The sequence below is a fragment of the Monodelphis domestica genome, chromosome 4 (genome assembly GCF_027887165.1).
Source record: "Monodelphis domestica isolate mMonDom1 chromosome 4, mMonDom1.pri, whole genome shotgun sequence".
Taxonomy (NCBI): domain Eukaryota; kingdom Metazoa; phylum Chordata; class Mammalia; order Didelphimorphia; family Didelphidae; genus Monodelphis; species Monodelphis domestica.
Genome location: NC_077230.1, coordinates 69969098 through 69982873, shown reverse-complemented (window position 1 = coordinate 69982873; position 13776 = coordinate 69969098). Strand labels below are relative to the sequence as shown.

Sequence of the window (13776 nt, the reverse complement as noted above, 5' to 3'; positions counted from 1 at the left end):
GATACCTTCTCTGATGGGCGGAGGAGAAGGAGGGAGGAAAAGACTTGGGTATTTTGCTGAAATAAACAAACATTTTTTTTTTTACAGGAAGGCCTTGTACCATTTGGGCTTATTCCCAGTACACTTTGTGAAAGGTAGTCAACACTGGAGAAATCTTGGGCCCCTTTTGATCACTTTAAACTTAAAGGGAAGAATCAAGGAATCATGGATTTAGAGTTGGAAGAGACCTTAGAATTTAAGGAGCCCAATTTCCTCATTTTTACAGATGAAGAAACTGAGGTCTAAGGGGGTTAAATGATTTCTTTGATGTTAGAGAGTTAGTAATAAAGTATCTGAGTGAAAGTGAAAATGTCCCTAATTAATGGAGTTTCTTGGACCAATTTTGTTCTAACCACCCTGGGGACATTTTGTTTAATGGTTTTTATTTTTATTTTTAATTATTAATTAATTAATTAATTAAGAATATTTTTCCATGGTTCCATGATTCATGATTTTTCCCATCCCTCTTCTCTCCTCCCTCCTAGAGCTGACAAGCAATTCCCCTGGATTATACATGTATCATTGTTCAAAACCTATTTCCATATTACTCATATCTTAAATAAAATGATCTTTTAAGGCCCAAACCCCAATCACATCCCTGGGATCTAAAAAGGTCTGATTACTTTCAAGGCTAGATTTATATAAGCTGGCATTTATTTATCTTTAAGACCTGACATGGACTTTGCCTGCATTATTTCTAGAGAGCTTGAAGGTTTGCAAAGCACTTTCCAAATATTTCATTTGCTCACAACAAAAACTCTCAGAAGTGCTATATTATCACCCCCATTTTATAGATGAAGAACCGGAGACAGGCTCAGGTTAAGGCTCCTTCCTACCAGTTTTTGGTTCACAATCAGTTGTATGATTTCATGAGCATAGTGAATTCCCAGGATGGAAATGATGTCATTTGATAATTTAGGAGCAATGGACTCAATATAGAGAATGAGACATCATTTTTGACATCAGTAATGTGGGAATTTGTTTTATTTGACTATGCATATTCATTCATTATAGGGTTTTATTTTTCTTTAGAAAAGAGGGAATAAATGATTGTTAACTGAAAGAAGTAATTTCAAAAGTCATAGCGGGTTGCTTCAGGGCAATGAGAAATTAATGCCCTGCCTTATAGACACAATTATGTGTCTGAGGCAGGACTTGAACTTGGGACTTGCTGGTTTCCAAAACTAGCCCTCTATTTCTGTCGGGTTGCATTTTTTTTTATTTGAATAAAACTACATAAGCATTTTTTTCTCTACTAGATTGTAAACTCACTGAAGACGAGGACAGTATTTTGTTTCAACTTGATAAACTTCATTTTAAACTTCCTTAAGTTCTCCAAAAATCTTATTGGGCACTGGCAAGATCCAATCAGCTTTGGTACTTACACCTAATAGTACTTTCTGCCTCTCTGATTGGAACCTTACCTTTATTTAAAGAGGTGGATACAGGATAAAGATCTTAGTTCCCAATTGGTTCTGATTACCTTTATTTTGAATTAATAAAACAATCTACCATGCTTGGATCTAGGTACCTTCTCCCCCTACCCCTGTCTCAGCATCTCAACTTTCTTTTATTTATTCTTACCACATTAGAGTGTAAGCTTCTTAAAGACCCAGATTGTTTTTCTAGCACTTTAATTCATGATTAATTGGATTAACTGATTTTAATTAATTGATTTAAGACATGATGACTAACTTTAGAAATAGACACCGTACCATGCATGTAATAAGCACGTAATTGACGAATGTTTATTACATGCTTACTGTGTGCCAGACTAGGCAGACACTGGAGATATAAACACAATGAATGAAACAGTTACTCACAAGGGGCTTACATTCTAAAAGAAGAGATCTCTGCAGAAACTTGCCTCAGCTTCCAGGTGGGTAGCATTCCTGGGGGGACCAAGGCAGGAATGAGAGTTTCTAGAACATGGAGGGGCACTGGGAGAGCAAAGGGTATTCACAAAAAGAAGGGAAGGAGTTTAGCTGCAAAATGAAACTAGGGAGAGTCTTTCTAGCCCTGCCACAAATTTGTTTAGGAAGATTCCAGTATCTAGCTGTCCTGGCTCCCAGCAGGAATGCAGACTAAAGAGCCCTTTCTTTAGCCCCTATAGCCTCCTACCTCCTCCAGCTTTTCCACAAAGAATTATTTTAAGCACTCTCAATTTCTCTCAGAGATCTCTGCAGTCACAGCTCCTTTCAAATCCTAGGATTCCATGACTCGGCTACAGTCTCTCCACTCTTTCTCTCTAGCTATTTCTCCAATCAGCAGCTTTTGCTCTTCCCCCAAGCCCAACCCCCACCCCAAAAAAGTAAAAATATAACTATTGGTAACTAGTCTCAAGTTTTTCCCTGGAGGAGAGGGAGGAGCAAAGCAGCCAATTGTTATCACTTAAGCAGAGGCAGACAAACCCCTCTCATTGTGCATATGAATCAATTTGGGGAGGGGCAGGAGGAGGGGCTGAAGAGAAAAGTAGAAGGTAAAAGCTTTTAGAAACAGCCAGAACCTCTCTGGCAGTCAGACCAGCTTGGAGGCAGAAAAGTTGCTGGTGAGAAAACCTGGGATACGAATAGAAGCTACTTTAGTTTTAAAAGAAGGGGGGAAAGACCCCAAAAGTCTTTCTTAAGGGCATTCCAAGCCAGCAGTCTAGAAGGGATCAGGACTGGGGTTAGTTTGGGGGAGGGAAGGGGGAGGGGGGCTCAGAAGGGAATTCCACATTGTAATGGAGTTATTCCCCATCCAGTTTCCCGGTGCCCTTGAACTGCACCTTACCTCTGCAGGAGGAAAGTCTCCTCTCCATTTGCTCCTATCCCACCCTGAAGAATTGGGAGCTTTTCTGGTCAGAATTTTATTCTGAGAGTGAGGAGGCTCCTGATTAAAAGCTGGGGAGGGTCCTGTCCTGGGGGAGAGGGGGGAAGGAGCCAGAAGGGAGCTCTGGGGATGGGGGGATGGAAGGGTCTTTAAAAGGAAAGGTAAAAGTGAAAAGTGGGGGGGGGGTGTAGAGAAGAAGCTAGCGGGCTCTTGTCTTCTTCTTGGAGTTCATTTAGATTGTGTTTTGTAGCACAGAATGCTTCCCTCACCCCATTCTTGTGTTGTAGGTAATTCAGAAATTATTCCATCTTACAAATGAGCAAAGGGAAGACAGAAGCGAGGCTCCGAGGATTGGAGCTTTGAAAGGTCAACTGGCGGAACCTGTCATTTTACAAATGAAGAAACTGAGATCTCGAGAAGTAAAAGTAACTAGCCTGGGGGACCAGGTAAGTGGTGGAGCCTGCGGGCAAATTCCGAACTCCTGAAGTCCCCTCTTTCTCTCTTGGTCACACTCTCCCCGAGGAAGGAACTTCCTTTAGATTCTTTGAGCCCTAGAAGGGTTGAGTGCCCAAGCCAGGAGGGCAGATCTCCCAGGTCAGCCTGGCACCAACTTTGAAAATGGGCTTGATTAACTGAGAGTCAGGAGGACTCGGGCTCTGATTTTAAATACATTCACTTCACCAGGTATGGCGAGTCACTCCATCTCTTCAGACCTCACTGTCCTTAACTGTAAATAGGGTCTTGGATCTTGGACCAGATTGCATTTTATGCTGTATGGATTGTCTGTAGTGTAGGAGTGGAAATTCCCTAATTGAAAAAGAATTGTGTATCCTTAGGTGTAGAGGCCAGAGGTAAAAAGGTCAGAGATTGGGGGGGGGGGGGGGGGCCTCTACATTCCTGCTTCTTTTATCTTTCCTTCACCATCCCCATGCAGGAGAGTGGCTCCATACTCAGAGGACTCAACCTCTCATTCATTTCTATCTCCCCCTTTAATAGTACAGCCCCCAGAATATGTCTGCAGTCTGCACAGCTTTTTCACGGTATTATTGGGGGGGGAGGTTTTTAGGAACTGACAGAGCCTCCTTTTTTAGGACTCTCTGGTGGAAGTAGAAAAAGAAGAGATTCCAGCCCATCCTGCAGAGGAAGCGGAGGAAGACAAGGAGATGGTACACGGAACTGTACTAGAAATGGAAGCTCGGCAGAGAGAAAATGGGTCAGCCGTGATGGCTGCATGGGCCAAGCTGGTGGCAGATGCTCAGGCCAGGATGAAAGCAGCAACCCAAGTATTTTCCCTGGCACAGTCGGAAAATCTTGATGAAGTTGGTAAGCCTTCCCCACTTTACCAGATTCTGTTATCCCTTAGGATCCACCCACACTCTCACTTGGCCCAATTCCACAATCCTTTAGGGCCCACCTCAGACTCCCCTACTTTACCCAATTCTACAATTCTTTAGGGCCCATCTCAGACTCCCCTACTTTACCCAATTCTACAATCCTTTAGGGTTCATCTCAGACACCCCTACTTTACCCAATTCTACTTCCCTTTAGGGCCCATCTCAGACTCCCCTACTTTACCCAATTCTACAATCCTTTAGGGTTCATCTCAGACACCCCTACTTTACCCAATTCTACTTCCCTTTAGGGCCTATCTCAGACTCCCCTACTTTACCCAGTTCTACAATTCTTTAGGGCCCACCTCAGACTCCCCTACTTTGCCCAATTCTACAATCCTTTAGGGCCCACCTCAGACTCCCCTACTTTGCCCAATTCTACAATCCTTTAGGGCCCACCTCAGACTCCCCTACTTTGCCCAATTCTACAATCCTTTAGGGCCCATCTCAGACTCCCCTACTTTGCCCAATCCTACAATCCTTTAGGGCCCACCTCAGACTCCCCTACTTTGCCCAATTCTACAATCCTTTAGGGCCCATCTCAGACTCCCCTACTTTACCCAATTCTACAATCCTTTAGGGCCCATCTCAGACTCCCCTACTTTGCCCAATTCTACAATTCTTTAGGGCCTATCTCAGACTCCCCTACTTTACCCAGTTCTACTCCCCTTTAGGGTCCATCTCAGACTCCCCTACTTTACCCAGTTCTACTCCCCTTTAGGGCCCACCTCAGACTCCCCTACTTTACCCAATTCTACAATTTTTTAGGGTCCACTTCAGACTCCCCTACTTTGCCCAATTCTACAATCCTTTAGGGCCCATCTCAGACTCCCCTACTTTGCCCAATTCTACAATCCTTTAGGGCCCACCTCAGACTCCCCTACTTTGCCCAATTCTACAATCCTTTAGGGCCCACCTCAGACTCCCCTACTTTACCCAGTTCTACAATCCTTTAGGGCCCATCTCAGACTCCCCTACTTTGCCCAATTCTACAATCCTTTAGGGCCCATCTCAGACTCCCCTACTTTACCCAGTTCTACAATCCTTTAGGGCCCATCTCAGACTCCCCTACTTTGCCCAATTCTACAATCCTTTAGGGCCCATCTCAGACTCCCCTACTTTGCCCAATTCTACAATCCTTTAGGGCCCATCTCAGACTCCCCTACTTTGCCCAATTCTACAATCCTTTAGGGCCCACCTCAGACTCCCCTACTTTACCCAGTTCTGCTCCCCCTTAGGGCCCATCTCAGACTTTCCTACTTTACCCATTTCTACAATTCTTTAGGGTCCACTTCAGACTCCCCTAATTTACCCAATTCTATAATCCTTTAGGGTCCACCTCAGACTCCCCTACTTTACCCATTTCTACTCCCCTTTAGGGCCCATCTCAGACTCCCCTACTTTGCCCAATTCTATAATCCTTTAGCATCCATCTCAGACTCCCTTTATTTACCCAAATCTATAATCCTTTAGGGTCCATCTCAGACTCCCCTACTTTACCCAATTCTACAATCCTTTAGAGTCCCCCCCAAAGACAAAGTAGTTGTTTACAGATTCTGGTCCGGGACAGAACAAAATGTGAGAAGCAGCTTTGTGGTCTTGAAGAAAAGCTTCTCCTTCACTTTCCTCTCTTTTTCAGTTGTGCTTCCTACAAAGACTAAGTCAAATACAACACCTCAGAAATCTCAGAATGATGAAGTTCCTCCTATGCCCACCCCGTTGCCTCCTCTGCATACGGTCTCCCGAAATAATCTGCAGACCTGGTGCCAGAGACTCAATATCAGCAAAAATGGCCGGGTGAGTGGTAGGCTCCTGCTGATAAGAAGGAAGGTAGAAGGGTAGTTGCTGTCCCCAGGAGCACAGTCTGATGGAAGTAAATGAGAGCAAATCCTAGAAAGTGAAGAGCTGCAGGGAAAGAGGGAGAGATGGCCATGCCCCAGGTTTTTGCTATCCCTTTTGAATTGGTTTGCTTTTCTCTCTTTCCCTCCTCCAGAAGCACATTCTATACAAGAGACTTATGGACCACGTGTCACCGTCTGAGCAAGTGAGTAACCTAAAGAAATAGGAGGAAAGGCAGCCGTGGTACAGTGGAGCGAGCCCTGGACCCACCATCTTGGTGAAATCACCTTCCCTCTCCTGGCCTCCATTCCTCATCTGTAAAATGAAGGAGTTGAAGTAGATGATCTCTACGATGTCCTTCGGCTCTCAGTCTGCTGTGCTTTGAGATGCCACCTTCTATTTCTTCTTGACTCATGGAACAGCTAATCTTTAAAAGTTTTGCCTGTGAGGGTCTGGCTTCCTTCTTTTATTTTGTCATCACCTCCCATATTTTGATATGTGTTTCCCTCTCAGGAAGTAAACCGCAGTGAAAATGGGCCTCAGAAGGCTTGGGTTACCAGCCTACCTCTGGGGAACTAGCAGTGTGCCTTGGAGCAAGACAGGATGTTCTCTTAAGAGCCTTGGCCATTCTAAAAGGCCACCATGATCCACCGCCGTCCTCTGGAAGTGTTGGGAGGGAGAGTCCAGTTCTAGCATCTCCAGATGGTTGATATCCCCATTCTCTATTCCTAGGACATCCCCACCGTCGAAGAAAAGGACCAGTGGATAAAAGTCAAGACAGAAGCTTTGCTTGAAGAGGACTCTCCAGGCGAAAGTCAGGCGATGGTTAGAGCTGCAGAGCCGTTCACCAATAAGAAGAAGAAGAGAGAGGCCACAAAGACTTCTCTGGTCCAGACGGCCAGCATGGCAGCATGGGGCAGGCTCATGGCCACAGCCAAGGCTAAGGCTGTGTGGCCTGCATCTGTCTCTTCTGAGCCTGCTCGGGCTGGCCAATCAAGTAAGACCATTCATTCCTTAATTAACTTAATTAGCCCTGTTCGATTAAAAATTAACATCCAACACTCCAAGTATTAGATATTGTATGAGATTTATTTAGAAGGACTTGGAAGTAGAGGAAAATAGATAAAGCCTGAGTAAGGGCAAGTTTAGCGGGACCAAGCAGTGAGGGAGAGCAGGAAAAGGAGGAGAGCAGGGGTAGAAGAGTCCAAGCTAGAGGGTGGAGTTCAAATGTATTTACAAACCTGGGAATGCAAAAGAAAGGAATTCTGGGGAAAGAAGGGAATTCTGGGAGATGGAGGGTACACCATTCTAATTACACAGCCCTTATGCATGTATAAGGAGGTACTGAAGTTTCCCTAGCCTGCTAACTTGGGAGAGGGGTATTTCTTTGGCCTAGAGCAGCTAGTAAAATGGGTGCCAGGCCTGGAATCAGGATGTCAGGAAGAGTTCGCATCTGTCTTTAGACACCTGCTCCCTGTGTGAGCCTGGGAAAGCCACTTACTCCTGTTTGCCTCAGTTTCCTCATCTGTAAAATGAGCTGGAGAAAGAAATGGCAAACCACTCCAGTATCTCTGCCAAGAAAGCCCCAGATGGGGTCCCAAAGAGTTCAGGCATGGCTCAAATGAATTAATAACAATAATTTGTTGTACCATGGCCGTGTACATTGATTTTCAAAAGGCATTGGTGAAAATCAGTAAAATATGAATTTAAAATATAAAAATATAAGTTTAAAATATAAATCTATTTACTAGGAAGAGTCATCTCTCCCTTATTCTGGGCAATAATTATCACCACTACAAATATTGGAGATTGTTTGATTCTCTCCCTTTTTCTTTCCACTAAACTATTCCTCCAGGGCAGGGCAGGATTGTGTCAGGCCACTTTAAACCCATCTCATTAGGTTTTTGAATAGATCTAGCAAATTGGGGTTAGGTTAGTTAACTTCCACGTGTAATGTAAAAGTAAAAAAGAGCAATTTCAGTTTACATAAGCTAAAAATTACCTATTAAAAAAAAGTGGCAATACTTGTACCATCTCTCTCCTCTCATAGGTTGTCTGGAAGAATGCAATTTGTAATGCTGAAAGTATCATGGAAAATAATTAATTGATTTATTGATTTAATTGATCCATAGTTAGGATCTGTCCTGTGTTTATTTTGATCAATATGCAGTTTAGTGTGATTGTTCAATATACCTATATTCCTATATAGTCCATCAAGTTTGATCCTACAGATATTGAGCTATATTCTCATCAGGCTAAAGGTATTTTTTCTTATATCAGACTTTTTTAGGCCATAAGAAGCAGATTTAGGACTGTTGATTATAGATATAAGGATGACTTCCCCCAGTGAAATGGGCAGATGGAATCATTTGTTCCAAAGGCCCCAAAGGTGGCTAAATGGGCTCCCTAGACACCAAAGATGCTTCCCAGGCCACCACCATCTTGGTTTCTATGTTTGTCCTTGACTGGAGAGGAGATTGAGGCTGATGACTATATAGCTCTGCCTCACTTAAATTCAATTGACTTGCCAGTCAGGGCATCACTCCACAGGGTCATTAAGTCCTCTTCAAAAACAAAGGATGAGCATCAATAAATATAAAGTACCTAATAAATGCTGATCGATTCACCCTACTCTACAACCAAAGTATAACCCTTGTAGCCTCTCCAACTCCTTTGGGTTGGTGAGTGAATCCAGTGTTTTGGTTCCTCTATACAGTCAACTCTCAATTTTCTGCATTAATTTGAGGGAGTAATGATGATCTATCACAGTGGATAATCCCCTAATTTTTTATAGTTTGTGGCAGCAGAATTCTTTCTTAATTTTGTCTTACTTGAGCACAAAAGTTATCTTTATACCTATTTTAAATTTTTTTTAATTTTTTTAACCTTTTAAATTTTTTCAAATCCCCTACTCTATTATATCATTTTGCCATTATAACAAGCCTATGATGCAAATAGCACAGGCATTATTTATTATCTCCATTTTGCAGGTGAAAAAATGCAGAGAGAAATTTAGGTGAGTGTGGAGGGCCACCTAGCCAGCAAATGGCCAGGACGAAAAGCCAGACCTCATCCTCACCTAGGAAAAAAGACTAGAGTTAACTTGGCTGCAGATAAAGCCTCAGAAGGGATCGTTCAAATCAATGTATTTATTGAGTACTTATTTACTGAGTAGGCATCATGAGGAATACAGAAGGGGTAGAAGGAGTTGTGGATAATGGAGAGTTCCCTATATCTGTATCTCCTTCCATTATTTGCTCCTACCCTTGTTTGTTTGAATCTTTTATACCAAAAGGAAATGTCATTAATGATCAATATTTCTTTTATCCAAAAAAAAAAAAATGATATGAATTTAAAGATCTGAATTGTCTCCATACTTCTGTATTTGTTCTCCATCTTCCTCTTTCCTTCCCAGATTCCCCACGATGGTGTGTAGTGCATGGTGAATCTTTTCCCAATGATGTCTCTGGTTCGGTTCCTCTGGAGTTCCATGCTGGACAGACCTGGGTGCCTGAAGAAGACATGCTGATCCCTCTCCTGTTACTGCCTGCCTGTTCTTTCCCACCGCCCGGTGTGGAAGACAATTGGTTGTGCCCCAAGTGTGTCTGCAGGTAACCTTTTTTTATAGGGAATAGAAACACTGGGCAGATGTCTTCAGTATTCCTGGGGGTGGGGGAGAAATCATTTTGCATGCAGAGAAGTTGTGTGATCTGAATAATTTAGTCAAGAGTGGCTACAGCCTTCTTCTAAGAGAGATCTTGGATATTTTTGTATTCTGGTGAAATAAGAAAGATCGGAAATATAAAAGTTAACTTTCCCCAACCTTAGACACATTTCCCAGAGAAGGAAATTGGCAATAAATAAATAGACGAGGCCTGGCTCAGGTTTAAGGTTTAAGTTTGTTTTTTTAAAGGCTAACTTAGCCATGAGGATTAAATATATACATGTATTTAAATTTATAAATATAATTATTTAATATATTGCATATATTTATAATTATTATAATAAAAAATAAAGCCTTCAGAGCAGAAAAATATTATATTTTATTATATACTATAATATAATATAATTTATATATTATATATATAATATAAATTATATATTATATCATTAATTCAGTTGAGCATAGTTTCCTAGAGTTGGGTTACTCTTATGACTGACCAATCAGAGCCTTAAGGGCTCAGGGACAAGCCTCTGACCCCTTGAGAGTGCTTAGCTTATCTATGCAAGTGACCAAGCAACAATAGCAAAAGCCTGAGCCTTAACTCTTTTGAGCCAATTAAGTTTTAAGGGCAAACTAGTGTAGTCTCTAGTGGGTACGGTCAAGCAAAACCAGGCCCTCTCCTGTGGCAGGGGGACAAGTGGGATTTCTTATTCAATTGTTTTCCATTTCACTGATGACCACTTGTCACTCTTTTGGAGAATGGTATGAAATCGTTTCTTTGATTCAAACCCAAGTCACTAAGCTTGTTTCAATTTCCTTGTAGGAACAAAATCATGATGGACAGTATTCTGTAACTAAAAAGGACCGAGGCTACAAGACTGCTTTTCATTTCCTCCAGATACTGGTTTAAAATGTGAATGTTCTTCCTTTCAACTTAAGAGTTTCCTTCCCAGTTAATCTGTTTCCACTAGGAAATAATGTCCTTCCATCCAGGATTTTGGTAAGGATAGAAAAGTCCTTATATAAGTCAATCAGGTAGGAACAATCTGATGTTCGCCACCAAGTTCGTGTATGATATTGTCAGCAGCCAAAGAGAGAGAAATGTGAAAAATCTTACAAGTAAATAAAATTTAGTCTGTTTACTATTCTTTACCCATCGTCTCTTTGTTTTTTTTTTCCTGCCAATCCCTCAGGACCAACATGGTTTAAAAAGCCGTTTCTGCAGAATAAAAGGTGTCCCAACTCCGAGAATTAGCTAAGAAAATGACTATGACCACATGCTAAGATACAACTTTCATGATAATTGCTGCTAATTCCATACTTCCTCTTCCATACTTTTTATTATTAACTCACTGGCTCAAAAGATAGCAAATAATTGCAAAATATTTTGTACTGAGTGTGATTTGGGGGGAAGAAAAGAGAAAAAGAACAAAACAGATGATAATAAGGGAATAACCAAAAAAAGTTGTTGTTTCTTTGTTTGGTGGGCCTTTCATACCCAACGGGATACAATAGAAGTCTGTAAAGTGAAGGAATTCAACTATAGATCTGCAGTTGCTTCTAGCTCTCAGTCCATAATCCTCCATAATTCAGCCATAAAAGAGTAGTTTGCAACTAAGTGTAGACCTTTATTAGTGTATAATTAAGCAGAAAATAAACATCCTTTCTAAGACTCTTAAGTCTGAGAAACATCAGACTTGCTGATCTGAGGATCTGGTGTTAAATGTCTTTTAAAACTGAAGAGTAGAAGACTAAGAAGAATTTAGCCACAGCTACTTATTCTTTGCTTCAATCATTCAATAAGCACCGGGTGTTCCCCAAAATCTACAGTTTTAAGCAGGCTCTTGGGATACCCGGTATTTAAGTAAGTGTGTGTAAGGTGCTGGGCATAGGAATACAAAGAAGTTCTACTCCTCACCATAAATTTCCTATTTAGTTTTTCCCTTTTGTTTTTGAGAAAAAGTTGGCTTTGAGGTCTGCTGGAATGCCTGAGTTCAAATCTGGCCTCCAACACTAGTGGTGTGACCCTGGGTAAGTTACTTAACTGTATTGCCTCAGTTTCTCTATCTGTAAAATGAGCTAGAGAAGGAAATGGCAAATTGCCACTTTGGACTGAGGGCCTCAGTGTTAGTCACCTCCCTCACCCCTTGTGGATAACTGAGCAAATGCCTTCCCTTTTCTGGGCCTATTTCTTCAGTTGGGGGAATGAAATACATCTCTAAGGTCCTTTCTAAACATGAAATTCTATGAAGCTATTGTTTTGTTTTCTTAAAGGAATCTACCCCAAAAGAGACTATAAAATGCAGATTTGCATTAATTGCCTGTGTTCTAAACCAAAAATGAGATGAATACAAATATCTAATTCCTAAATTTCAAAAGGGTTTATATAAACAAATGTTGTTTCATGGCGCCTAAAGTTAGAGTACTGTTTCAATTACGTACTAATCTTGAGGCTGTGAATAATCTTTGATTTTATCAATGCATGGACAAGCCTATAATTGACATTAGTCCAAAGGTGTCAAACTCAGAGCCAGGCCCAATAAAATTCAAGGACTCTATATTAAAAGGTCATTGGGAAATATTTAATACAATAAATATAAATTTATATATATATTACATCCCTAATATGTATAAATTGAATTTTTAAATTTTTTTCCATGGTTACATGATGTCTCATTTTCTCTCTCACCTCAACCCTCCTTCCTCCCAGAGTTGACAAGCCTTTCCATTGGGTTATAAAAGTGATCTTTTAAGACCAAAACCCCAAATTACATACCCAAATAAACAAGTGATCACATACCTATAATATATGATATGACAATCATAATTATGTTTAGAATATATGATAATAAATATATTTATACAATGTATGATGATAATTATATTTATATTGTTCTGTCCAGTTCTGGTTCAGTTTCCAAGGAGGAGACACACACGATAATGCAATACACAAGAGGTACTTTATTCAAGCTATAGCTTGGGCTTCCACAAGAAGCAGAAGACCTTGAGCATTGCATGGGTCTGGTTTATATAGAGGAGCTAAAGGTGGGGTCGCCAAAAGTGAAGACACATCAATCTTAGTCCCAGATGCTTCCTTTTAACATATGGTCTGACCAGTGACCTAGGTCAGGTTAGTGAACATATGGTCTGGTCAGTGACCTAGGTCAGTGCAACCTGAAGTCTTGAGCCAACATATCCTTATGGCAGTACATAAATAGGATATGTCATTTTTAGTTCTTGGGACAAGGGGCCCATTAGGGTATCATCTGGAGGACAAGTTCCTATGATAACAGCATGTTTCTTCGATATATATAATGAAAATTAAAATATAATCAACTGATATTAGTGATTTTCTAAGTCAATATATGCTTCCTTACTCTCAGATACTTCCTAGTTCTGTGACCCTGGGCAAGTTACTTAAGGTCTAGCCCTTACTACTTTGGAAAGAATGCTTAGTACTGATTCTAAGATGGAAGGTAAGGGTTTTTGTTAAACAAAAAAAATGTATCTCCCCTTAGGGATCCATTTCTATTTTAGTTTGACACCACTGCTCTAGTCCATGTTTTCCCATTCATATTCCCATTGAGTATATACTCAATATAATGAATTACAGAATTTTCTTTATAGAATCACAGAACTTGGGATTTCAGAGTCTAACCATCCAGTCTAACCCCTTTCTGAAGCATAAAACATGTCTACAATATTCCTGACAAGTGATCATCTAGTTCCTGCTTGGTAACTGGGTAATTCACCAAGCCTCCCTATGCATAGTTCCTGAGAGAGTCCATTCCACTAGGGACACTTCTAATTGTTAGAAAGTGTTTCCTCATATTGAGCCAAAAACTGACCCTCCTAAAAAAATGACTAATATTTCTTGGACCTACTCGTGTCCCCCAGAAAGTCTAATTCCTCTTTAAAGAAATAGGCCTTAGGCATAGAGCTGAGAGGTCCTGGACCTCAGACACACTTCCTAATTGTGTGACCCTGGGCAAATCATGTAATCCCAGCTGCCTCGTTCTGTCCCTGCTTCTG

The 13776-nt window shown here is 41.1% G+C and overlaps 1 protein-coding gene across 1 annotated transcript; it reads left to right on the top strand.

Moving 5' to 3' along the window:
• The first annotated feature begins 2451 nt into the window (after window positions 1-2451).
• On the top strand, window positions 2452-10876 carry LOC103106071 (developmental pluripotency-associated protein 4). The gene is made up of 8 exons (XM_007493643.3): window positions 2452-2587; window positions 3138-3296; window positions 3942-4173; window positions 5881-6038; window positions 6235-6285; window positions 6813-7077; window positions 9496-9691; window positions 10568-10876. The coding sequence occupies exons 2-8, from the start codon at window positions 3246-3248 to the stop codon at window positions 10596-10598; spliced, it is 984 nt and encodes a 327-aa protein (XP_007493705.1). The 5' UTR covers window positions 2452-2587; window positions 3138-3245; the 3' UTR covers window positions 10599-10876.
• The last annotated feature ends 2900 nt before the right edge of the window (window positions 10877-13776 follow it).

Excerpts from the sequence above, each read along its gene's own strand:
- LOC103106071 (XM_007493643.3), top strand. The coding sequence starts at position 3,246 with ATGAAGAAACTGAGATCTCGAGAAGTAAAAGTAACTAGCCTGGGGGAC. Across the intron at positions 6,039-6,234 it reads ATATCAGCAAAAATGGCCGG|AAGCACATTCTATACAAGAG; the intron begins GTGAGTGGTAGG and ends TCCCTCCTCCAG. Across the intron at positions 6,286-6,812 it reads ACGTGTCACCGTCTGAGCAA|GACATCCCCACCGTCGAAGA; the intron begins GTGAGTAACCTA and ends CTCTATTCCTAG.